General features: G+C 38.9%; 2 protein-coding genes across 2 annotated transcripts in view; one reads left to right on the top strand and one right to left on the bottom strand.

The window, feature by feature from the left end:
- Positions 1–16,536, top strand: part of jag1b (jagged canonical Notch ligand 1b) — a 47,203-nt gene extending 30,667 nt beyond the window's left edge. Inside the window, exons 15-26 of the mRNA XM_056471102.1 lie at positions 70–183; positions 267–380; positions 495–608; positions 2,107–2,223; positions 4,097–4,124; positions 5,453–5,538; positions 6,186–6,299; positions 8,007–8,116; positions 8,197–8,430; positions 9,161–9,292; positions 10,393–10,540; positions 13,062–16,536. Of these exons, the coding sequence (XP_056327077.1) occupies positions 70–183; positions 267–380; positions 495–608; positions 2,107–2,223; positions 4,097–4,124; positions 5,453–5,538; positions 6,186–6,299; positions 8,007–8,116; positions 8,197–8,430; positions 9,161–9,292; positions 10,393–10,540; positions 13,062–13,516 (1,766 nt within the window). The 3' untranslated portion in view covers positions 13,517–16,536. The remainder of the gene's footprint in view (positions 1–69; positions 184–266; positions 381–494; positions 609–2,106; positions 2,224–4,096; positions 4,125–5,452; positions 5,539–6,185; positions 6,300–8,006; positions 8,117–8,196; positions 8,431–9,160; positions 9,293–10,392; positions 10,541–13,061) is intronic.
- Positions 16,537–18,060: 1,524 nt separating this feature from the next.
- Positions 18,061–24,594, bottom strand: part of slx4ip (SLX4 interacting protein) — a 72,374-nt gene continuing 65,840 nt past the window's right edge. The window contains exons 7-14 of the mRNA XM_056471103.1: positions 21,862–21,959; positions 21,678–21,791; positions 21,496–21,603; positions 21,126–21,236; positions 20,154–20,267; positions 19,969–20,082; positions 19,619–19,732; positions 18,061–19,545 (exon numbers count right to left, since the gene is read on the bottom strand). Coding sequence (XP_056327078.1) covers positions 19,008–19,545; positions 19,619–19,732; positions 19,969–20,082; positions 20,154–20,267; positions 21,126–21,236; positions 21,496–21,603; positions 21,678–21,791; positions 21,862–21,959 — 1,311 coding nt within the window. The 3' untranslated portion in view covers positions 18,061–19,007. The remainder of the gene's footprint in view (positions 19,546–19,618; positions 19,733–19,968; positions 20,083–20,153; positions 20,268–21,125; positions 21,237–21,495; positions 21,604–21,677; positions 21,792–21,861; positions 21,960–24,594) is intronic.

The following is a 24,594-nucleotide window of genomic DNA, read 5'->3' as shown; positions in this document are numbered from 1 at the left end:
GTTATTGTATCATTTGCATCATAGTCTAAGATGATCCTAAATGATATGTTGGTTATGGTACTTTTTCAGATATTAACGATTGTGAAAGTAACCCATGTCGCAATGGTGGAACCTGCATTGACAAAGTGAACGTTTATCAGTGCATTTGTGCTGACGGTTGGGAAGGAGTTCACTGCGAAATCAGTAAGTTCAAGTATAGATTTTTTGCAAAAGATTTTTGTGTTTCATTGAGCTCATATTCTTGATCTTTTCTACTCATTTTTTAGACATAGATGACTGCAGCTTGAACCCCTGCCTGAACAAGGGAGCATGTCAAGACCTGGTGAACGATTTCTATTGCGAATGTAGAAATGGCTGGAAGGGAAAAACCTGCCACTCCCGTAAGAAAGACTATTTTTATGACCCACCCAGTTTGTTGAGATTTTTTTTTTGTTGTTTGTGAGAGCGTGTGCAAATGAAGTTAGAAAATACTGTGGGATCAACTGTAATTTCAGGTGATAGCCAATGTGACGAAGCTACATGCAACAACGGAGGTACATGCCATGATGAAGGGGACATCTTCAAATGCAGATGCTCACCTGGCTGGGAGGGAGCCACATGTAACATAGGTCAGTCTGGGTGATTTCTTCTCACGTGATACAGCTCATGTGCGTCAAGCCCTTACAAAAACAGCATTCCCACAAACCCCTCCGGCACTCTTCTTCCTGCAAAGTCATACGTATGCATGAAAATGCATTTAACATACCGTTTTAAAGAAGCCGCCAAAATACAAGCTGCAAATTACTTTGGAATGCAAGTTTTAACTGGTATCAAAGACGTTTTCAAACTTTACAATGCTCAACATACAAAAAAATAAACCGTCAGATTCAATTATTTTGTGAAGTAGCTCTCTCTTAATGTGAATACGGCAGTTTACATTTTACTGAAAATCAGTTTACAAAGAAAAGTGTGGGATTATGATTTAAATTTACATAAAATAATTAAATATAGCAAGTATGATATTAGACAATATTTTTTTTCTTGTACTATAGCCAAATATTGCGTAAATAAATTAATTATGATCATATAATAGCTATATGTTGTATTGTGTGTGTATATATATATTTATAACTTTTGAAAACAACATTATAATCATCTGTGTATAAACTGCATATATGTGATTTTGTAACATGGTGATGTGATTCACGTGTGTTTTACATATACAGACTAATGTTCAACCAAAACTAAGGCTGTTTTTGCTTCTGAATATGCTAAATATCACCTCCAATTTTGGTCTGACGTGCATAATAAAGCATTATTAGTCGTATTTGTGAATTCGTATGCTCAGAGGTTAATTTAACAGCACTATTATCTTTATGAAGCACTTATCAAAAATCTAAAGAAAAAGCATAATCATACTTCAGCATGTCATGATTTTGCCAAGTACAATGCGATTCTGGATTAACATCTATGTTGATCCTGGAACATCATTTTTGTTGGAAATGTAATCCATAGCTATTCCCTACCCCTAAACCCAACCAAAACTCTAAATTATTCCCAAAATCAGAGGAGAATAATAGTTGGATAACAATCATGTTGAAGTGGTTAAACCTAACCGTAAGCCTAAATTTAACATAAACAGTAAACATATCTCTTAATTCTGATTGGCTGATTGCAATTTTGTTCCAGGATCAACATAAATTTTAATCCAGGAACATGTCCTACTTGGTGAAATCAGGTTGGCGCAACATTTTAATAGTACATAGTTGTCATATAAAAGTACTTATTGCTCTGCAATATTTCAAACTCAGTCATTCTAGCTCTCAAACCGAACCCATCACTCTCTTTCTGTCAATGTTTTGGCCCTAATTTCCTTCAAACAGCACAATCTATAAAAGGACCCTTTGACATTTTGGAACGGGTATTCTTTTGTGTGCGATACAGAAAATATCATATCTGCCTGCTCCAGTTCTTTGATGGGAAAAGTTGAGTTGGAACGGGCCTTGGGAAATGTTATACTTGGTAACACTTCAAGATGTTTTTAAGTGTGGCAGTCTTGTTGTGGTCGCTGTCTTGTTGATCTGTTCAGTTCAAAGAGTTCTGACCTCTTTTGTGGTTCCTCTTCAGCCAAGAACAGCAGCTGTTTGCCCAACCCGTGTGAGAACGGAGGCACCTGTGTGGTCAACGGCGACTCCTTCAACTGCGTCTGCAAGGAAGGCTGGGAAGGATCCACCTGCACTGAGAGTGAGTACATAAGTGGATTTTTATAAGAGATGCACAATATTGGATTTTTGCTGAATTCCAATAAGCCAATGCCGATACCTTTTTTTGTCTTTGTGTTTTTTTTGTTAATTTAAATGTTAGGTTTGTAATTTTAACCAAATCAAACAGACTTGATCTAACTTGATCATTTTGTATGTATTGCACTTGCATTATATTATTGTAAAAAACAGACCCCAAATCAATCTCAATTTCAGACAAGGGGGAGAAGGGGGGGGGTTGCATAGGAGCAGATCAGATACTGAATTAAGCTGCATTTAGCTGTAACAGAATCCATGAGTCTCCATTCTGAAAATTCAATCAAGTCAGACTCATGCATTTATGACATAATTTCATGTTATTTGGGCATTTGACATGTTTTCCTAGCCTAATGCTTACATCACCCTCTTACCGTTCAAGCAGTAGGATCTAGAGAGGCTGAGGCACACGCTACTCTATTAAATAACTTACTAATGTATATTGTACACTCCTTAGACTACCGTTCTAGCCCTTTTGGCAGACAAGTGAGTTGGTGCAGGCTCATAATCAACACATCTTATTGGCAAGGCCAATACCAATACCAATATTTAGATTTCAAATGATTATCGGTTGATTTAATTTATGAATCAAATGTTACAATAATATTGTGCACCTATAGGTGACCATGCTAGCACTTCTGGCAGATATGTAAGTTGCTTTAAGCTCATAATAAACACATCTTATTGGCAAGGCCGATACCAATACCGATATTTTGGATTACAAATGATTATCGGTCGATTTAAATTAGAAATCAAACGTTACAATAATATTGTGCACCCATAGGTGACCATGCTAGCACTCCTGGCAGACAAGTAAGTTGCTGCAGGCTCATAATCAACAAATCTTACTGGCAAGGCAAGGCCGATGCCAATACCGATATTTAGATTTCAAGCAATTAACAGCTGATTTTGCAAATGTTACAATTGTATTGTGCATCGATAGACTACCATGCTAGCACTTCTGGCTGACAAGTAAGCTACTGCAGGCTCATAAACAGGCCATCTTATCAGCTAGACCAATACAGATATGTAGAATTTAAGCTATTATCGGACAATATATCAAAAATTAAAATAATATTGTGCATCTCTACACTACCATGACAGCACTCAGGGCATACGAGTCAGTTGCTGCAGGCTCATATACAACACATCTCATCGGGAAGGCAAGACTGATACCAATATTCAGATTCCAAGCAATTATCGGCCGATATATCAAATGGTACAATATTATTGTGCATCCCTAAACTTCTATGCTAGATCTCCTGGCACACAATCAACACCTCTTATCAGCAAGGCAATCTGATACCGATATTTACATTTTAAGCAATTATTGACTGATTTATTAAATAAAATCATGCCTAACTAGCTTAAAGTGACATCAACATTAGATTAGTGTGAGAATAAAGCAAGCATCCATTTTCCTGGCTTTTGTCTGGCTCATTCTTTTCCATTCTTCCTCTAAACCCACCTCGCCCTGGCTGGACATTGTCGACTGCTGCCAGCTATGAAGGAAAAAATGTAAATGAGGGAAAGTGGAGACAGATGTCCCCCCCTCTTCCCCAAGCCCACCGTCTCTCTTCTTTTTTTCTTGTTTCCCCATCTATGTGCCTTTCACATGTATTGTTTTGCACCAAAGAAACCTGGAGTCCAAAGAAAAGCTGGAGACGGCGAGTCAGTTAGCACCCGTGCCAAGCCGAGCACACAGTCGCACAAGCGCACACAAACACAAGCTCTGACATGTTCACTGTTGTGTTCGTTCTTATGCTCACATGGGTGTGAAGTGAAACAAACCTCTCTCTCTCTCTCTCTCTCTTTTTCAGATACCAACGACTGCAACCCACACCCTTGGTAAGTCCTGGCAAAACATTTACGCACACAGAGCTTGCTGTTGTAAACAGGCCTGTACAGCTGTGCCGCACTTTCTCACACTCTCTCTCAGTCCTGGGAAACAGACACTCCCATTGCTTCTGTCATTCCAAGGGTGCGTTAAGCTCGGTGCCTATTGTGCTACTGACATCAGGTTCATCTGCTCCAGAAGTTGTCTGAGCAAGATATTCTGAGTGTACAATAATATTCAGGGACAACAGTTTAAGCATGGGTTCATTTGGAATCAAAGGCCAAAATGTGCTAAACACTGGCCAATACCATGTGAACTCATAGAATTGACTAGATTTACCCGTTCACATAGCTGTTCAAAAACCTGCAAGCTGCGACAGATGTTTTGTTACCAGACAGGTTTTCTTTGAAGCTTTCCATCAGTTTTGAACAAAACAATGTATTTTGGAGAAAATTTCCAATTACAATTACTGCTTATTTTATTGTAAAATATGGTGGTGGTGGGAGGGGGGGGTGGTTATATACTATATACTTTTTAAAATGGATCCGTGGAAGCTATAAAAAATCTGCATTATGCATGCCAGGCCTGTAGGGGGCCATGTCACTTTGTAAATAGAAATAACGCACCTTTGCACATACAGTCCTGTAAATCGGCAATGTTATACAGTGGTCCCTCGCTATTCGCGGGAGTTACATTCTAAAAATAACCTGCAATAGGTGAAATCTGCGAAGTAGTCAGCTTTAATTTTTACAATTATTATAGATGTTTTAAGGCTGTCAAACCCCTCACTACACACTTTATACACTTTTCTCAGACAGGCATCAACATTTTCACACTTTTCTCGAACACTCTCAAAGTACAAACATCTGTAGAAAAATAAGTCCAGTATTATAGAATGACACCATTTGATCTTTGTTTATTTATTCTGTAATGAATATAAAAATAATCTTTACACAATTTTCCGCTTTAAATTTAAATATTGTATATAAAAACTTAAAAATTATTTTGTTTATATTTTCATTTATATTGTATTATTTTTATTTTGTTTTATATACAATTTATTTTATCCTTATTTTATTGTATTATTAGTTGACATTTAATGTTTTTAGATTTTTTTTAATTAATATAATTCATTTTTTTTTTAAATGATTGCCGTTTTCCCATTTTAGTTGACTGAACTCAAACCTTGCTCACCATGAGTTCTTATACAGTAAACAGTATTTCAATATGACATTTTATAACAGTTTATTGGTGCTTTGTGGGTGTTTCCTTTGGTTCCCGTTTGTAAATGATGGCTGAATTGAACTGTATCTGACCCTCCAACTTTCTCTCTCAACAGTTACAACAGCGGGACGTGTGTGGATGGTGAAAACTGGTACCGTTGCGAGTGCGCTCCAGGTTTTGCCGGACCAGACTGTCGCATAAGTGAGTGCTTGATGATGCCTGATCCTCTTGCCTGTCAGCACTGTTAATGTGCAACACATTTCATCAAAAACAAACAGAGCTGGAGCAAAATGCTCGGTCTAGCCACCCAATTAGCCAACCCTCTGGGCACAATGCCAACAACACAGCAAGCAGTGTCCTCACATTCTGCAGCGCTGATGTTCACAGCCCCTCGGGACAAACTGACCCACAGTGACCGAAAGCCAATCAGCATGGTTATCCAGCACTGATTAAAGAGCTCAATTTTCTCTTTTAAAAGCTTTCATCTGGCTGCGGGAGTCATACCTCAGGCTTTACTGTTTGATGCATCAAAACCTGTAAATGAGCACATGGCATTACTGTCAGCTGAGCTCAACATGATATAGTCCATCAGCATAGAGCGATTGAACTTCAGTCAGAATGATCTCTTGGAGCTTTGTCAACATTGCATGACATGAAAAAACAATGCACTTAGCATCTTAATCAAAATAACTTGAATACAAGATATTCTGGAAGATCAAGTCTTTAATATCTCAAACTGTTTTGTTTATTAAGTAAATCAATACATATATATAGTGGGAAACAAGACTATATCTGTTGCTCGTGTGTTCCTTGCATGCTTCCTAACAGATTCTCTTCATTCCTTTCAGATATAAATGAGTGTCAGTCTTCCCCCTGTGCATTTGGCTCTACCTGTGTTGATGAAATCAATGGTTACCGATGTCTTTGTCCACCTGGAAGAATAGGACCAGAGTGTCAGGAAGGTAAGGGTTTCTTTTTGTAAACAGGCCACACTCAGCATAACCCCTCAAACCTCATCTACACCCTCAGGAGACTACAATTTCTTGTTGAAAAGAACAAGACTTGGGATACTTTTTTTACAACGAATTTATTGAAGCTACTAAAATAAAGCTGTATTATGCATGCCAGGCCTGTAGGTGGCAATCTCATTTTGTAACTAGAAATAACGCGCCTGTGTACATACAGTCCTGTAAATCGCCAATGTTTTACAGTGGTCCCTCGTTATTAGTGTTGATAAAATAACCCACAATTGGTGAAATCCGCAAAGTAGTCAGCTTGATTTTTTACAATTATTATAGATGTTTTAAGGCTGTAAAACCCTTCACTACACACTTTATACACTTTTCTCAGACAGACATTAACATTTTCAGACTTTTCTCTCTTGTTTAAACACTCTCAAAGTTCAAACATTCATGAAGTCTAGTATTATAGAACGACACCATTTGATCTTTGTTAATTTATTTCATAATGGCGCCCTACAAATGTGTAACATCTGCCTTCCTTTAGCACGTCCAGAACAGTCCAACTTTTTGAGCGATGGTTAGCATCTTCGTCTGCTCTTTGGGTGCTACCACAGGTGACTTTGACGGTGCAGAACGTTTCGTCAACATTGTGTGGAAAAAAACTTCCAAACATACAATACAGCACTTCAGAGTCACACTGATAGTGATTGAAGATTTATGTCAATTTGGCGAGCTGAACGCATTCTGTGCTGTACAGGAGACACGGCACGGAGGAGATTGATTGACAATTGTCTACAGCCAGTCAGGACTTAGAACCAGGGTGTCCGCTATCTTAAAAAGCATTAAAAGTTGATAAATCAATTATGAGAAAATTGAGGCCCTTAAAAGGTATTAAAAAGTCTTAATCGTGTTTTTACAAGGTCTTAATTTTTGTTCAAGTGTTGTTCAAAGTGTTAACCTCCAGAGAAGCATAAATATATTTATTTTCCTTCTAACGTTAACAATGGTGTGCTTGATCCATGTGATTGGTTCAGCCCGGGGCACGTCCGGCCAAGCTCCTCCATCCGGGTGATGTCCATAATTTGCGACAAATGCAGGAAGGCGATGTGATGCTCTCCGCATGTAACTAAGCAATAGAGCGAAACAGATGGCAAAACTGGAAAAATGAGTTTAAACAGTGGCTGAAGCCTGTCACTGAAAACAACCGCATAATTTATTTTTTCAAGCTCTGTTTCTTCAGAGCTTATCTAAGTTATGTTGCACAGTTGTGCTCCATTGATTTATTTAACTACAACTGTTCGTTAACAACTGTTTATTAAGTTAAAGGTTTGATATTGATTAGAACTTAAAGTAGCGATGAGGTCTTAAAATATTCTGAGAAGGTCTTTAAAACGTCTTAAAAAGTTATTGAAATTACCATTTGGATTCCCGCATATGCCCTGAGAACGCACTAATGCACTAATCAGGACGCAGAACACGATGCTCTGTAGGAAAAAAAGCATGTCAAATTGCACAAAAAAAAATCTACGAAACTGCTAGGTCGAGAAAAGTGAACCTTGTTATAGCAAGGGATCACTGTATTTTATAAGTACACATGCTTACAAACTGAAAATGTGCATGTTGTCTGAAAACAAATAGCTGGTTATTGCTAAACCAGAGCAAAACCCTTCTTGCCACATCATGATCTTCTTTTTGTGCCATTCACAGTTGTTGGAAGACCCTGCATTGCTAATGGACAAGTAACTGCTGATGGTGCCAAATGGGAGGAAGACTGCAACATTTGCCAGTGCCAGAATGGAAGGATTCATTGCACTATGGTATATAACTGACACTTCAACGTATTCCTTACTCATTTAGTAACATTTCTCTTAATTAAAACAACTTTTTTTTAATTTAGATGTGGTGTGGACCAAAGTCATGTCGCACAGGAAAGGCCAGGGGTGGATGCCCTGCAAGCCAATCTTGTGTTCCCATCAAGGAAGAGCAGTGCTTCGTCAAGCCCTGTCCCAGTCTGGGAGAGTGTTGGCCCTCTGCATCCCCTCCACCCTCCAAATGCCACGCCAGCTTCTCTTACCAGGACGACAGCTGTGCCAACATCACGTTCACCTTTAACAAGGAGAACATGCCTCAAGTGAGTCATACTTTCAGAGTCCAGCGATTGAATTATGAGCTTTTGAGCCGTTTTCCCCCTTCTCCATACGCCTCCTCCACCCTTCTCTAATTTGTTGGAGAACTGAGAGCGCGGTGGGGCATGAAAGATCAGGTTCTCTTCGTCTAGGAGACAACGTTCCTCATGGGTGAAGTTTTCCAGGCTAGTTGGATATCTCGCAAGCTTTGTTGTCATATCCAAACGCTCTTTCTTTGGATGAAAAAAAAAAAAAGCGCAAGAAATACATCTTGTACAATAAGCCCTGGCTCTGTATCCCTTTCCGAACCAAGGCATTCCTGAGCTAATATCCCGTAACGGTTTAATACTTAGGCAGTCATTGTTTGAGAGCAGAGAAACACCGCTGGCGACTGCCCACCAGCCAGCCTGAATGGTTGAACAAGAGACAAGTCAGTGCAACAAAAGACTGCGACAGCCATTAAAAATATATGCGTTTCTTCTTCTCATGGGCTGCGGGAGAAGAGGGAGGTGTCTTGAATTGATATTTGACAGGGGAAGCCATCGTTTTCTCTTTTTTTACTTTCTCCAAACTGACTAAATCTTTTTTTTCCATCCTGCCCACACATTTCTATGTAAGACAAACCTAAAAACCGAGGAGCCATTTGGGGGATTTGGATGAATATTGCACAAATTTGTTAAGTTGGAATGGGTTTAAATATGAACAAACTTACAAAAGATCTTTGTGTTCTGACAGGGCTTGAGTGTGGAACATGTATGTAATGAACTGAGGCACTGGTACCTGCTGAAGAACCTCACGACAGAGGATGCTGTGTCCATCAGCTGTGAGCCATCTTCTTCAGCCAGCAATGAGATCCACATCAGCATTGTAAGTACGGCTTTTCTGCAAGTTTATATGGGTTTAACATTGCATTCAAAGGCTGATTTATACTTCTGCATCAAGCGAACTCGTATGTAACTACACGTCTCGATGCATAGCGCAATCTCTGTGATTGGTCGGCTTCGTGGCTGTGACAAGTGTGGACGTTGCTGAGAGCCGCAAGTGTTTTCAAGTGTCGAGTCACGTAAAGGAGCTCCAGTTGGAAATTTTTGTTTTGTGTTTACTTCATGATTAAAGTTGTTGCACGTGCGCTTCGTCCCGCCTCTAAGTTTTAGCTACTTGTACTAAGGCAGCATTCAGAAAAAGCAAAACACTTGCAAAGAAACTCGACACAGAAGAACATAAAAACCTACTGCCATCTAGCGTTTCGGAAGGGTTATTGCAGAGCAACACAAACTACATGCAGAAGTATAAATGCAAGGCAACGTGCAAGGTAGGTGCTGTGAGTTACAGCGATCACTCGACGCAGAAGTATAAACCAGCCTTAAAGACACTACTGGTGGGCTAACTTTATTTTCAACACACCTGAATGATTGGGTGTTTGCTGAAGTTTCTCTGGAAGACTTGATCAGTTGGTTTAGGTGTTTGCCTTTTAGGTTGCAGCTATTCTCATGAAGGTAGAAACTCAGGATTGACAGTCATTTTCTGATATTGTTTGTATGACTCCCTTTTCTTGTTGGAACACCATAGAAGGTGTTCTTTTGTCCTACCATTGAGTCAGAACGGTCCAGAGATGTTTTGCTTGAATAGTTTTTTGTACAGAAATTCACAGTCAATGGGGTCGCCAATTTTCTTCTGTCCAAACATTGACAGTTAGTGAGATGCCAGTTAGTTTTGGACCCCACTGACTCAAGGGCATAATCAGTTAAAAAATTCTTCAAACTATCTTAAGAAAAGCAGAATTTGTAAAAGAAAAAATAATAATTGCAATACTTCAAATCGTATGGACAGTCAATGGGGTTCCCAATTGTTTTGGACCCCTAGAAACATCATTTTATGGATTAAAACAGTTGAAACTTTAAATTATCTTTAGAAAAAGGAAAAAAATTGCATATTGTGTGATATTTATGTGTTCTTCTTTGGTACAGTCCACAGAAGGGCCCAGGACGGACAGGAGTCCTATTAAAGACATAACGGTTCAAATCATTGACTTGGTGAGCAAGCAAAATGGAAACAGCACAATCATTAAAGCCATCACCGGCGTACGGGTTCATCAGATACCAAGCCCCAAAACTGGTAAGTACCACACTGGACATTTGGGTCAATCTTTGCAGAATGCAGCCAAAAATCAATGCATTAAGGTTTCCAGAGTGTGGGCCAGTTGTGTTGAACTGTATGTCCTTGGTCTGTCTTGCTTGAGCAATGTTTAACTGTCAAAAGAAGCTTTAAGTCATTGAAGCTCTGGAATGTTATATCAGCTCTGCCAGTTGGATGAAACTTCAGTAAGACATCAGGGCCCTCTTTATGAATGCTGTTCATCAAAAATGGCGTCCGATGTTTCTGCCAAGCTGCTTAGTCTCTTCCTAACTTAAGAAACCTTTAAAATATGTGTGCCAGGCTCTGTAGATTGGGCCAGGGGAGTAGGTATAAACAGGGTATATGTCTTGTCCAAAATAGGAAATTGTTCTGTTAAATTGATGTTAGGATTATTTTTTCCAACTTTGCTTCTGTTCAAACTCCAAGGTTTTCCATTCCCAACACGCTTACGGACAGCAGTAAATAGGAATAAAACAAGCTTTGGGTCTTTTTAAGAGATTTTAAAAGATTCCTTTGCTGTCTAAAAGCAGGCCAATAGCATGATTCATTGAAAATATAGAAATGCATAAAAACAGCATTCATCCATATAGTTATAAATTAGCTTTCAAGCTGATTTTTAAATGCTGTTTTGAATTAATTTAGATTTTGTTTTTATACAATAAAAATAACAGAAAAAAACATATCACAAAACTTTTACATCACTTACATTGACAGTTGCTTTAATTTAAAGTGACTAGTGCTGCATTCAAATTATTAGCATTTCTATCAGCCTTTGTAATCTCTGTACCATGTTCTCCAGGAATATATTTAATGATTATGTCTTAAAAAGAAAAAAAAAATGCAACCAAAGTCGCATGGTGTACGCAACATGCAAAAATTATTTATAATAGACAGTCTAGATTGCCAATGTCTGTAAATGATCACAGAATTTGTACATTTCCTGTGGTGCAAGCAAAAAGTAAAATTTTTAACTGATATTTAAGTACGTAATGGCTAAAGTAATGCTCAATGGTTACACCACAAGACATTTTCGTCAGTGGATAGTCCAAACCTTTCTTGAAAATGACACAAACAATTTTCCAAACCAGATGCAGTCAGTATCCAGTGTAATAAAATGGACAACAATGTGGTCAAATAATACACAAAAACAGCTAGAATTGCTCAATATGCATGACAGGCCAGTAGTTGGCCATACCTCTCTGTAAAGAAACACTATAGGTGCTTTTCCACTGCATGGTACAGCAGGGTTTGGTTCAGTACAGCCAGCTTTATCTCACGAGGAAACTTAAGTATTTTATGTTATGTCAGTTTATTGACTAATTCATACAAAAAAATGAACGTTTGAAAAATCATAGTAAATTGTATGAATGAGATCGTAGAAATTCATACAAATTAGCCACTAAATCAAAAAGTTACGAATTTGTGTTGGCACAGCTCACTTTCAGGGGCTTTTCCTGCATTCTGTACCTAGTAATTAGTACTTTTTAAAATAGTTTTTAGCAAGCCATACAATTACCAAATGTCACGTATACACAAGGCTGGCCACTGATTGGTTCGAGAGAGTTATCATCATCAGCTTCATTGGATTTACCGCATGAGACACTGAACCAATGTCAAAAATTTGTTTCACGTCGTCATTATTTCATAATTTATGCTGATGTCATGGCAGTAGAAGTGACGCAACTATAGTGATTATCCCACCCACTTTAAGCAGTATTAAACTGCAGTGGAGCTGAGCAGGTAGGATTCAGAGATGAAGGTGAAGAAGTGAACTCGGAAGCAGGATAATCAATGCAAGTTTCTGTTAACAAGCACTCAGTGGCCGTGTCCGCAGTGTGCTTTGTGATGTGTTTTGTTTAGTTTAATTTCTTTAAACCATTTCTGAGCGAATTTTTAGAAGCAAAGATGCTTTCGGTGTGAATGAGCCCTTAAAAATTCATGTTTGTTTTCAGGCCACCTGAATTTAACCCTCTGGGGTCTTGGGTGATTTTGGGGCCCCTAAGATGTTTTGACATGCCCTGAGATTTGTGCTTATTTCAGCTACTTATTACATAGTATTCAGCACAAACAGTTCTACAATAATATGTGAGAATTATTGATATACATGCGTGCGTTTTTTAGAAGGAAACTAATTATGCGTGGTTAGTAGGTTTGTAGCTGAATAAAATGTAGCTGAAAAAAGGTTCAAAAAAACCACACTGAATGGGCCTGAAAAAGACTTTTGAGTAACCAGTCTTGTAGGCTAGAATATTTACTTCACAATTACGTGAAAATTATGTTGTTCTCTCATTTACAGAAAACATTACAATTTTGTAAAGTCTATTTTGGGTTAGCATACTGTATGCATGGGAGTAACAATAGTCATGAATAATTCACACCTGGAGAGACAAAAGACACTCCCCCACTGGCTAATGTTCACCCATCAAGGGTATTGTAAAGTAAAAAAAGGCTTAAATATTTCTGTCAAATCCTGACTGTCCTTGTGCTTGTTTTCCCCCAGACTACCTGGTTCCTCTGCTGAGCTCCATCTTCATCGTGCTCTGGATCTTCGCTCTCGCCTCGGCCTTCCTGTGGTGCATCCACCGGCGCCGGAAACAGAACACCCACAACAACACTACTACCTCAGCCACCGAGGACAATACCACCAATAACGTGCGCGAGCAGCTCAACCAGATCAAAAACCCCATCGAGAAGCACGCGGCCCACGGCGTGCCCATAAAAGACTACGAGGGCAAGAACTCCATCATTGCCAAAATTAGGACGCATAACTCTGAGGTGGAGGAAGAGGACATGGACAAACACCTGCAGAAAGCGCGCTTCACCAAGCAGCCGGCCTACACGCTGGTGGAGCGAGAGGAGCGCGCACAAAACAAAAACCCAAACTGGACTAACAAACAGGACAACAGAGACTTGGAGACAGCACAGAGCCTAAACAGGATGGAGTATATCGTATAGCAGGCAGCTGTGTTGCCCCTGTTGCACTTACCGGTCATATGGCAGGGTTGTGCTTCTGAAAACTGTTGCGTCGTGTTCTGAACTTCAAGGCTGTTATCTGCCCTGTGTTAATTTAAGTTTTGACAAGCTGGCTTCACACTGGCAATCGATAGTCGCTGTGGACGGCTGGAAAACTCGTTTCGCATCCAGCGTTTTCCTTCGTAAAAGGACACAAAAAGAAAAAACAGTAAAAAAAGAAAACGTACACATTTCAAATGTCTATATTTTCGTGGATACGTTTGAGTATCTCAGTAAGTTTGCAAATAGTGTTATTTTTGTTCATAATGACAGTGCTCTCACAGCTAAAGTAGTTGTTTCTTCCTTATGCAGCGGCTGTGCGGAAACTCTCTCTAGTTGGTTTTATTTCTAGTTCTGAACTGAAAGTGCCTTCACAGCTACGCACCACAGCAATTGTCGGAAAGGAGTATATTGAAAAAAAATTATAATAAAAAAAAAAAAATTAAAGAACAAAAAAATTATTTATTATTTTTTCTTTTCTTGGGGCGGGATAGGTCGGTTAGCATTTCGCTGCCAATATGAAGAATCGTGTCAATTTAGTGTAGATATGTATATTTTTTTTAATTAATCACTGTGTATATTTGATTTATTAACTTAATAATCAAGAGCCTTAAAATATCATTCCTTTTTATTTATATGTCCTGTCTAGTTTTGAAGGTTTTGATAGCTTTGTAAGCCTATAACTTTGTTCGGACGACATTTGTTTCATGTTTCACACCAAAATTTTTAAAAAGCAGTCTATTTTATAATTTTTTTAGAATGAAAAGACACAAGAATTTTTTTTTAGTTTTTTTTTATACATTGTCGGATATTTCAATAATTGAAAAGTATTGTACAGAGCATCCAGAAAGTATTCATAGCGCTTCACTTTTTCCACATTTTTTTATGTTACAGCCTTATTCCAAAATAGATTAAATTCATGTATTTCTTCAAAATTCTACACACAATATCCCATAATGAATTTCAAAGAATTTTTGAAATTGTTGCAAATTTATTAAAAATAAAAACCAGAAAAATCACATGTACAGAAGTATTCACAGCCTTTGCTGTGAAGCTCTAAATTGAGCTCAGGTACATTCTATTTCCACTGATCATTCTTGAGATGTTTCAGCAGCTTAATTGGAGTTCACTTGTAGTAAATTCAGTTGATTGGACATGAAAAGGCATACACCTGTCTTTAAAAGGTCCCAGGGTTGACAGTACATGTCAAAGCATAAACCAAGCATGAAGACAAAGGAATAGTCTGTAGACCTCCGAGACAGGATTGTCTCAAGGCACAAGGCTGGGAGCGTTACAGAAAATTTTCTGCTGCTTTGAAAGTTCCAGTGAGCACAGTGGCCTCCATCATCCGTAAGTGAAAGATGTTTGGAACTACCAGGACTCTTCCTAGAGCTGGCCGGCCATCTAAGCTGAGTGATCGGGGGAGAAGGGCCTTAGTCAGGGAGGTGATTAATAACCTGATGGTCACTCTGTCTGAGCTCCAGCTTTCTTCTGTGGAGAGAGGAGAACCTTACAGAAGGACAACCATCTGTGCAGCAATCCTCCAATCAGGCCTGTATGGTAGAGTGGCCAGACGGAAGCCACTCCCCGCCTGGAATTTACCAAAAAGCATCTGAGGGACTCTCAGACCATAAAAAAACAATCTCTGGTCTGATGAGACTAATATTTAACTCTTTGAAGTGAATGCCAGGTGTTACCATTGGAGAAAACCAAGCACGGCTCATCACCAGGCTAATACCATCTCTACAGTGAAGCATGGTGGTGGCAGCATCATGCTGTGGGGATGTTTTTCAGCAGCAGGAACTGGAAGACTAGTCAGGATAGAGGGGAAGATGAATGTAGCATTGTACAGAGACATCCTGAATGAAAACCTGCTTCAGAGTGCTCTTGACCTCAGATTGGGGCGATGGTTTATCTTCCAGCAGGACAATGATCCAAAGCACACCGCCAACATATCAATGGAGTGGCTTCACAACAACTCGGTAAATGTCCTTGAGTGGCCCAGCCAGAGCCCAGATCTAAATCCTATTGAACATCTCTGGAGAGATCTGAAAATGGCGGTACACCGTCGCTTCCCATCCAACCTGATAGAGCTTGAGAGGTACTGCAAAGACGAATGGGCAAAAATTCCCAAAGACAGGTGTGCCAAGCTTATGGCATCATATTCAAAAAGACTTGAGGATGCAATGGCTGCCAAAGGGGCAGCAACAAAGTATTGAGTAAAGGCTGTGAATATTTATGTACACGGGATTTTTAATAAATTTGCAACAATTCAAAAAAATGATCATTATTGTCATTATGGGGTATTGTGTGTAGAAGTTTGAGGAAACAACTGAATCTAATCAATTTTGGAATAAGGCTGTAGCATAAAAAAATGTGGAAAAAGTGAAGTGCTATAAATACTTTCCGGATGCACTGTATGTATTTTGCCAACTCTTACTTGCTCAACGCAGGTAACATCAACAAACATGGCTGCTTTTTGTTTGGATAATTAACGGCAGACACATTGCTTGCCACAGTTGAAAAATAAATGATTAAAAAGTCTCCATTAAAAGGGAACACGAGTCTTCTAGTTGCTTGTTGGTAAACCCGATTGACACGGATCATTTCTATTCAGCTTGGATTTGCAGTATGTCATAAGCTAGGCTGTGAATACTTGAACAGTAGGGGGCCAATGGAAACACTGTAGACTGCCTTGCTTTCAGGAGTCCATTTCTATTGCTGTGCACATGTAGTGTTCTTTTCATAATTCTTTTATATCGAGGCTCTCTAAAACACCAAACCGACATGCTTATCACATTTGTCAATTCTATGAGATCATGGCAATGTTCAATGTTCACATTTGACCTTATTGTAAATTTGTTTTCTTTCTTTTTTTTTAGTTTGTTCCTGGCAATATTTTTTGAATGTTATATTTATTAAACATTTTGTATAAAAGGAAGATTAAATGTTTGTTTTTTCGACTTGTGCGCCATTGTCCTGCTTTGGGAGGAGATGAATTCTGTCTTATGTTAACGTCATGTTATTGATGCACAAATGGGTTTAAATGGTAGTAGATTGCGGTCGGTGCATAAATACTTTCTTCATATGATGACTGGATGAGGTATTTAGTAAAATGCCTGAAGGGAAAAAGGCAAAGCTAAGGGTGGAGAGTAAACAAAAGGGGTTTACCCAATGATTTTTAGTCAGTTAATATGTAAATTCTGTCTTCATTTACTCGACTTTGTGTTGTTTTGTACAAGTTTTACTTTACTAAATGCAAAAAAAAAAAGAATTACGTTGATGTTTTCAATATGCAATGAATGGGGAATGGAAATGTCAAGAATATGCATCATAATAGTGGTTCTCAACCCTATTTTCAAAGTGTTCTAAACTCATAACGTGAGAAATTTAAGTGAAATTGACATCCAGCTTGACTGGTCCAATTTGTGATGAATCACTGTTTTGAGTCAGATCTTTTCAGTGATTCAGAGTATACATGATTTATAAATCAGACTGACTCAATTTGGTTGCATCAGAGGATTATCAGTGAAAAATAGCTTCATATTTCTTTTATTTGAATTGAATATAACAAGCAATTCACTTTTACAATAAATCTATGGTGCTTTATGCTATTTTAAACCTCATTCACCATTCACTGTAATTGTATTGAAATGAGAGGCCAGCTCAAACTCCAGAATTTCATTTTGCATTCATGAAAACAGAATGAGTTTAGTATGGGTTGATAACATTTTTATTTATGGATACACTTTGTTTTAGCTTGGCAAGAAATTAATATTCACAACTACGCTGCCTGGCCAAAAAAAGAAAAGATGTTTGGATTCATGTAAGCAATTACTTGATGAGTCTGTTGGAGTCGTATTGAATCGTTACTGCAGTGATACGTTTCTGGCGTCTATTATTTAACCCTAACTGATTCAATGTGTGGCTTTTTTAAACAATCATCTTAGAAGATGTATCCCATGGTCATTTCTCATTGCTATAACGCAATGATTCATTGAGCCAAAACTGTGAAACAAGGCTTAATTTTCACACACTGACAATTAGTTGACACAGAAAGTCTTCAGATGTGCTGTAGTAGATGAGAAAGAGCTTCAGCTTGATTATATAGTGGCAATAAATCATGTTTAATCTGTAACATGCATGTAGGCACAAGCAATCATTTTCTGGCTGCAGTTCACAAAAAGACCACCGGTGGCGCTAATAATGTGTTTCTTTAGCATTGATAGCCTACTGGGCAGTGTGCTGTATAGGAATATATAGCACAACTGTGCTGCTGCAGGCAGCCCAACTCACGGATCTTTCCCAATTCCATCTCTTATTTACTGTCAGCCTACTGTACCATCATAAAAAAGTTGCCAAAAATAGATAAATAAATAAAAATAGGTTTCTAAATACTACATATTGCTTAAGTAATAGTAAAATATGAATTATTGTGTATGGCAGCACATCAGATTACATGAACAAAGTGACGATTGCAATATCTCATTAAAACAAACGATTTCCATCTTTAATGGTTTTCATTACAGAATATACAGTGGAACTGCTTTAAAAAGTACTGTACTGTAACTCTAAACTCTGCATTGTTACGGTGCTATTACGAAACAATATTCGTCGATTTTCATAACATATTCATGACACATATCAATTATCCTAAAGACATAAACATCAAGTAATTTGTAAGTACGATTGGAAAACCGAGCATGTGACTCTCATGTGAGCATTTCTGTCCGTACGTATAATCATCCTGCCATCACGCACTACATCAATGTCGACTGCACCCGTGATTAGCCAAATATCGGACGCGAGAGGCACTGCAGAGTTCCACAACGTTGTCAATCATCCCGCAGAAGACTTTTAGCTGTTACGAAAAGCAATAACACATTTACAAATAATAACCGCAAAGAGACGGCAGTCGGCTCCAACGGTGAAAAGCCCTGATCGCTTAAAGAGCGTTGTGTGTGTGTGAGAACACAGCGAAATCAATCATGTGCTCAGCTGAAGCTGGAAGAGGGGAGATTTCAGACGGATGGAGCCAGAGATTTGGGCTTGAAGCCACAGTGTGCTCTGCGGCTCCCGTTAGTCTGAAATACAACTCTTACGCAGAATACGCAAACTGCATTTGTGTTTTTGTTTAGAGTGAAGTTACGATTTGTACGAGTTGCTTTAAAGCTAGTGGAGCTTATTCAAACTTTAAAAAGCTTCTCTGTAATCTAATATAAGCAGTTTGTGTGTGTGTGTGTGTGTGTGTGTGTGTGTGTGTGTGTGTGTTATTACTTGGAAGGCAGAAGCAAAATGCTGTATGTGCAACGGCTGTGTGTGGTGAACTCTTGTGCAACTACTGCTGACAGACAGCATTACAGTAGAAGTGTGTACTGTAAGATCCATGGAGGTGGCGTCAGATATCCGCTCTCGTTGTATGCTGCTGCACCCCTCAGGACTTCTTGAGCCGGCGTAATCGGGATGTTCTGGGTTCGCCCCCCTTCCTTCCCTCTCTGGCGGCCGGTCTGGAACTAATAGAGGACCCAGAGGATACGGGCTTGACGGATAGGCCTCTTAGACTTGTGGCCAGCCCGCTTTGGTTAGTCTGTGAAATCTCAGGCTGGGGACTGCAAACAGAGTCTTGTGCGGCGATGCCGGAAGAGGGATTGTTGGAATCGCTTGACACTGTAGGCTGTCCAAGTCGCAATCTTTTTGTCTTTTGGTGGTCAGCGTCCTCTCCTGAGCTACTCGGGGCCCGTGGGCGTCTTCTTGGACCGGTGGTGTCAAGATTGGATTCAGTGACATCTTTATTGTTACCTAATTTAGATGACGACAACCCTTTCCCGTCCACCAATGACTCAGTGCTTGATACTAACATTGGGGGAGGGAGACATGCTTCCGCAAACTCCTCTGCTACTTGAAATTGGCCTGATTTGAACTCTTGATCATCTTGTATGGAATGTGGGGATTGGATGTTTGCCTGTCTGGCACTGGAAAAATTAGGAAAAAGTTAAATGAAGATGAGAGATGGATGACCACAAGCTAAATCAGAACAGTGCTTACATCTTCTGATGGACAGATCTAGATCCCTTCTCTAATTCGTCTGCTGAAAATTGCTCTGATTTGGACTCTTGATCATCTTGGGATTGTGGAGGTTGGGTGTTTGTCTGTTTGGCTCTGAAAAAATGAGGAAATGTTAAATGAAGATAAGATGGATGACCACAAGCTATATCAAAACAGTGCGCTCTAGACCCCTTCTCTGCTTGGTCTGTATGAAATTGGACTGATTTGAACTCTTGATCATCTTGGGAATGTGGGGATTGGAGGTTTGCCTGTCTGGCACTGAAAATATTAAGGAAAGTTAAATGAAGATGAGGATAGATGACCACACGCTAAATCAGAACAGTGCTTACATCTTCTGAAGGACAGATCTAGATCCTTTCTCTGATTGGTCTGCTGGAAATTGGCCCGAATTGGACTCTTGACGATCTTGCGATTGTGGAGGTTGGACGTTTGTCTGTTTGACTCTGAAAGAATGAAAAAATGTTAAATGAAGATGAGGATAGATGACCACAAGCTAAATAAGAACAGTCCTTACATCTTCTGAAGGACAGATCTAGATCCATTCTCTGCTTGGTTTGCAGGAAATTGGTCTGAATTAGACTCTTTATGATCTTGTGATTGTGGAAGTTGGACGTTTGTCTGTTTGTCTCTGAAAGAATGGGTAAATGTTAAATAAAGATGAGATGGATGACCACAAGCTATATCACAACAGTGCCCTCTAGACCCCTTCTCTGCTTGGTCTGCTGGAAATTAGCCTGATTTGGACTCTTGATCATCTTGGGATTGTGGGGGGTGGACATTTGTCTGTCTGGCTCTGAAAGAATGATGAAATGTTAAATGGAGATGAGATGGATGACCACAAGCTATATCACAACAGTGCCCTTTAGACCCATTCTCTGCTTGGTCTGCTGGAAATTAGTCTGAATTAGACTCTTTATGATCTTGTGATTGTGGAAGTTGGACGTTTGTCTCTGAAAGAATGGGTAAATGTTAAATGAAGATGAGATGGATGATCACAAGCTATATCAAAACAGTGCCCTCTAGACCCCTTCTCTGCTTGCTCTGCTGGAAATTAGCCTGACTTGGACTCTTGATCATCTTGGGATTGTGGGGGTTGGACATTTGTCTGCTTGGCTCTGGTGAAATGTTAAATGAAAATGAGATGGATGACCACAAGCTATATCACAACAGTGTGTTCTAGACCCCTTCTCTGCTTGGTCTGCATGAAATTGGCCTGATTTAAACTCTTGATCATCTTAGGATTGTTGGGTTTGGATGTTTGCCTGAACTTGTACTGGAAGAATGAAGAATTGTTAAATGAAGATGCTCTTCAGAACAATATTTACATCATCTGACAGAAAGCACTTGACCCCCTTCTCTGTATCATCTCTTGATTATCTTGGCATTGTTGGGGTTAAACACTTATTTGCTTGGCATTGGGGGAATGAGGAAATATTAAGTGAAGATTACAATGGATGACTCCAATCTACTTCAGAACAATTCTTACATCTTCTGAGGGACATCTCCAGACCCTTTCTGGAGGTCTGCTTGAAATTGGCCTGATTTGGACTCTTGATCATCTTGGAACTGTTGAGGTTGGACGTTTGCTTGTCTGGTTCTGAAACAATAAGGACATTTTAAATGAAAATTAAATAGATCAACACAAGTCATATCTCAACAGTGCTTATGTACATGCTCTGAGGGACAGATCTAGACCCCTTCTCTGCATTGTCTGCTTGAAATTGACCTGATTTGGACTCTTGATTATCTTGGCATTCTTGGGGTTTAACACTTATTTGCTTGGCCCTGGGGGAATGAGGAAATATTAAGTGAAGATTACAAAGGATGACCCCAATCTACTTCAGAACAACTCTTACATCTTCTGAGGGACATCTCCAGACCTTTTTTCCTGCTTGTCTGCTTGAAATTGGCCTGATTTGGGCTCTTGATCATCTTGGCACTGTTGGACGTTTGCCTGTCTGGTTCTGAAATAATAAGGAAATGTTAAATAAAAATTAAATGGATCACCAAAAGTTATATCTCAATAGTGCTTACGTACATCCTCTGAAGGACAGATCTAGACCCCGTCTCTGCATTTTTTGCTTGAAATTGGCCTGTTTTGGACTCTTGAATATCTTGGGATTGTTGGGACTGGATTTTTGTCTTCCTGGCACTGGAAGAATCAGGAAAAGTTAAATAAGATGATGAAGGACAACCACAGTCTATATAAAAACAATACTTACATCTTCTGAAGGACAGCTCTTTTTGTAGCTGCGGAGCTTGGTAATGGAATTGCGTTCTCACCAGAGTTAGAAAAGTATTTTGACTGACTCTGTTCACACTGTTAAATAAATAATAAATGCATCAATTATTAGGTTTACATTTTACATTGTTAGGTTTACATTCAGGTGGAATGCTGTCTTAGAAGAAAGCATGCTAAGAAGGCAGCTCACTAGGTTTCAGAACTCTCAACACCTGACAGAAACTGATGCACATTAGTTCTTCCTTTTTCTTTTTTATGGACTCAAAGAAAAGTCCATTGTACTGACAAGAATAAACTTGGGAGATATTTGGTGTAGCCATGGGAACAAATCCATGGGATGTTTTGTTTTGACGGCCATACCCAAGAGACCAAGCAAAAACCTTGTGTTGAACTGCCAGTATTCAGAGGAAGCACTTTTTTCTCTGTTCTCTGGCGTAGTCATCAAATGTCTAAATATAAGAATATAATATTTGTTGACTTGCTTTTAAGGACAACATGCTTGTTCATAATGCTTATTGTACATGTGTGTATGTTTATTTTAAATCATATTAAACATTAATCTAAAGCAACAATAATAATAGTTGCATGGGTAAACATACAGTACTTGCCTATATATTAAAGGTGCCATTGGTTTAATAAGTTAAATTGTTCTTTGATATCTACATAGTAGCTTTATGGCTTCGATGAGTTAAGAAAATCTCCATAAATGGATTTATAAGCTCATTTATTACTTCATAAAATACCCATATAATCAGAAGGGTCATGATTGACCATATATAGTTTGTGTTGTGAATATTAATGAGCTACGCTCTGATGTGCCGCTCTAACAGACACACACTGAGCATGATGTACGTTGAACACAGACAAATATAAACCCAATCACAGTAACGTTAACCTATTTTGCTCACCAGATATGTTGTGGATAAAGGATAAATTATTATTAAACTTGACAAATGAGAGTGATAGAGATGTATCATGTTGTATTTTGAAGCTACAGTATAAAGAAAACACAGCCAGGAGTTATTATCAACCTCTGCATAAACATACAACATTTGAGCTTAGTGATTTGACACGATTCAGCAGTCTAGTTACACGTGTTTGTTCAAACATACGCATCAAATTTTACAATAAACACAATAAATTAACAAAAGATGTTACTAAACATACCTAATGCCTCTTCAGAGTGAAGATGAATAATGTATAATCTGTAAATCTTGCAGTTTGTGTCCTGAGGCGAGTTTAAAGTGAAGTGGTTGTCCAGTAATGCACAGTAAAAAAATTTGAAGCTCGCGTTTTCAAAATAAAAGTCCGACATAAATAGTAAGTGAAATATATGATTAAAATAACTAATGGAGGAAAATTATCACTGTTGTGTCCCTGGAAAACGTTTGGCTTATCAAACGCAGCCCGAGGCGTGCATGTTAATGATTTCAGGGCTTTTTTTATGATCTCATAGCTGCATATGAGTCGTGTTCTCTTGATGATGTGGCTGCTCGTCAGGTCTGGATGAATGACCTAAAGTAGGCATACATGCAAATGCGGAGGGCATGAACCGTAAGTCTCGTCACAGTTTGTTTTGTCCTCTGATTGGCCCGTTGTCCACCAGAGTTTACACTCTTGGAATTTACATGAAAATCAGGAAACAGTGGTGTCTGAGGCTCACAGTATGCCCATATACCAATCTTTTATTATTCTACTATGCCTTGGTGTACCCAGATTTTCATTATAGGGCACCTTTAAGTAAGAATGCATCAAACTGATACAATGTAGCAGTGACATTTATATTACTGTACAAAGGTTTCTTTCAAATGTATAATGCAGTAAATTATTTAAAGAAAAAAAAAGAAACTTATATTGAGAAAAATAAAAACACATTCACATCTTTTATTGCTGAAGTGTGGCAGAATAGAATTAAGACTAAATCAGGAAATCAATAAACAGACAGATTTAGCAAAACATCTAATATCAAGACTACTTCAAATGGACGTACTTGCTTTTCATAAGACGCTAAATCTCTGAAGCTTCTCAACATAATATTTCCATTGTCTGTGGGTGTTTCTCAAGACCTGGCTTGACCACCTGAATAGTCTGACAAACACTTTGAAGTCCTGGTTTTAGTACTAGCCATCCTTAACTGGGCAGCTCTGGGAAGAATAATGAGACGAAGCAGCTTATTGAATCCCACCAACATACACCTTCAACAGTCCTAATGAAGCTCTATCAACAGAACAATCCTTGACTGAGCAAGAACAGAGCGGGCGCTTGTGGCCCGTCTTCTTTAGGGGCACAGGATCATTGAACTGCGATTAACTGACACAAAACAATCATTCCAGTCCAAACTGATTGGATTTCATAAAAGTGTAGGTTTACCAACTGGCCTCTGAGCAGGTTCAAGATATATAGGCTATTAGTTCTATTTTAGGAGCAAATGGTCAGATAAGCACAAGCTCCGTCAAGTCATTAGAACGAAATGAGGAAATTGCATAGGGATGCGTTTCATATGAAGTGCACAGACGCTGGCCTGAAGAAGGGGCCTTTATAGATCTTAAAATAATGGCTTGATTTATAGACAAGGGTGGTGTGGACTAGTGCATGAAGAAATGTGATGGTAACCAAAAGGTTTGAACCTAATAGTGATCTAAATCCAGAAAGAAAATCAGATGACAGAATGACTCTTTATGCATGTTGCGTTTTGCTCAGCTTTGAGTGAAGA

This window comes from Danio aesculapii, chromosome 13 (assembly GCF_903798145.1).
Source record: "Danio aesculapii chromosome 13, fDanAes4.1, whole genome shotgun sequence".
NCBI classification, from domain to species: Eukaryota; Metazoa; Chordata; class Actinopteri; order Cypriniformes; family Danionidae; genus Danio; species Danio aesculapii.
Note: the sequence above shows the minus strand (reverse complement) of the source record. Positions and strands in the feature narration are given on the sequence as shown.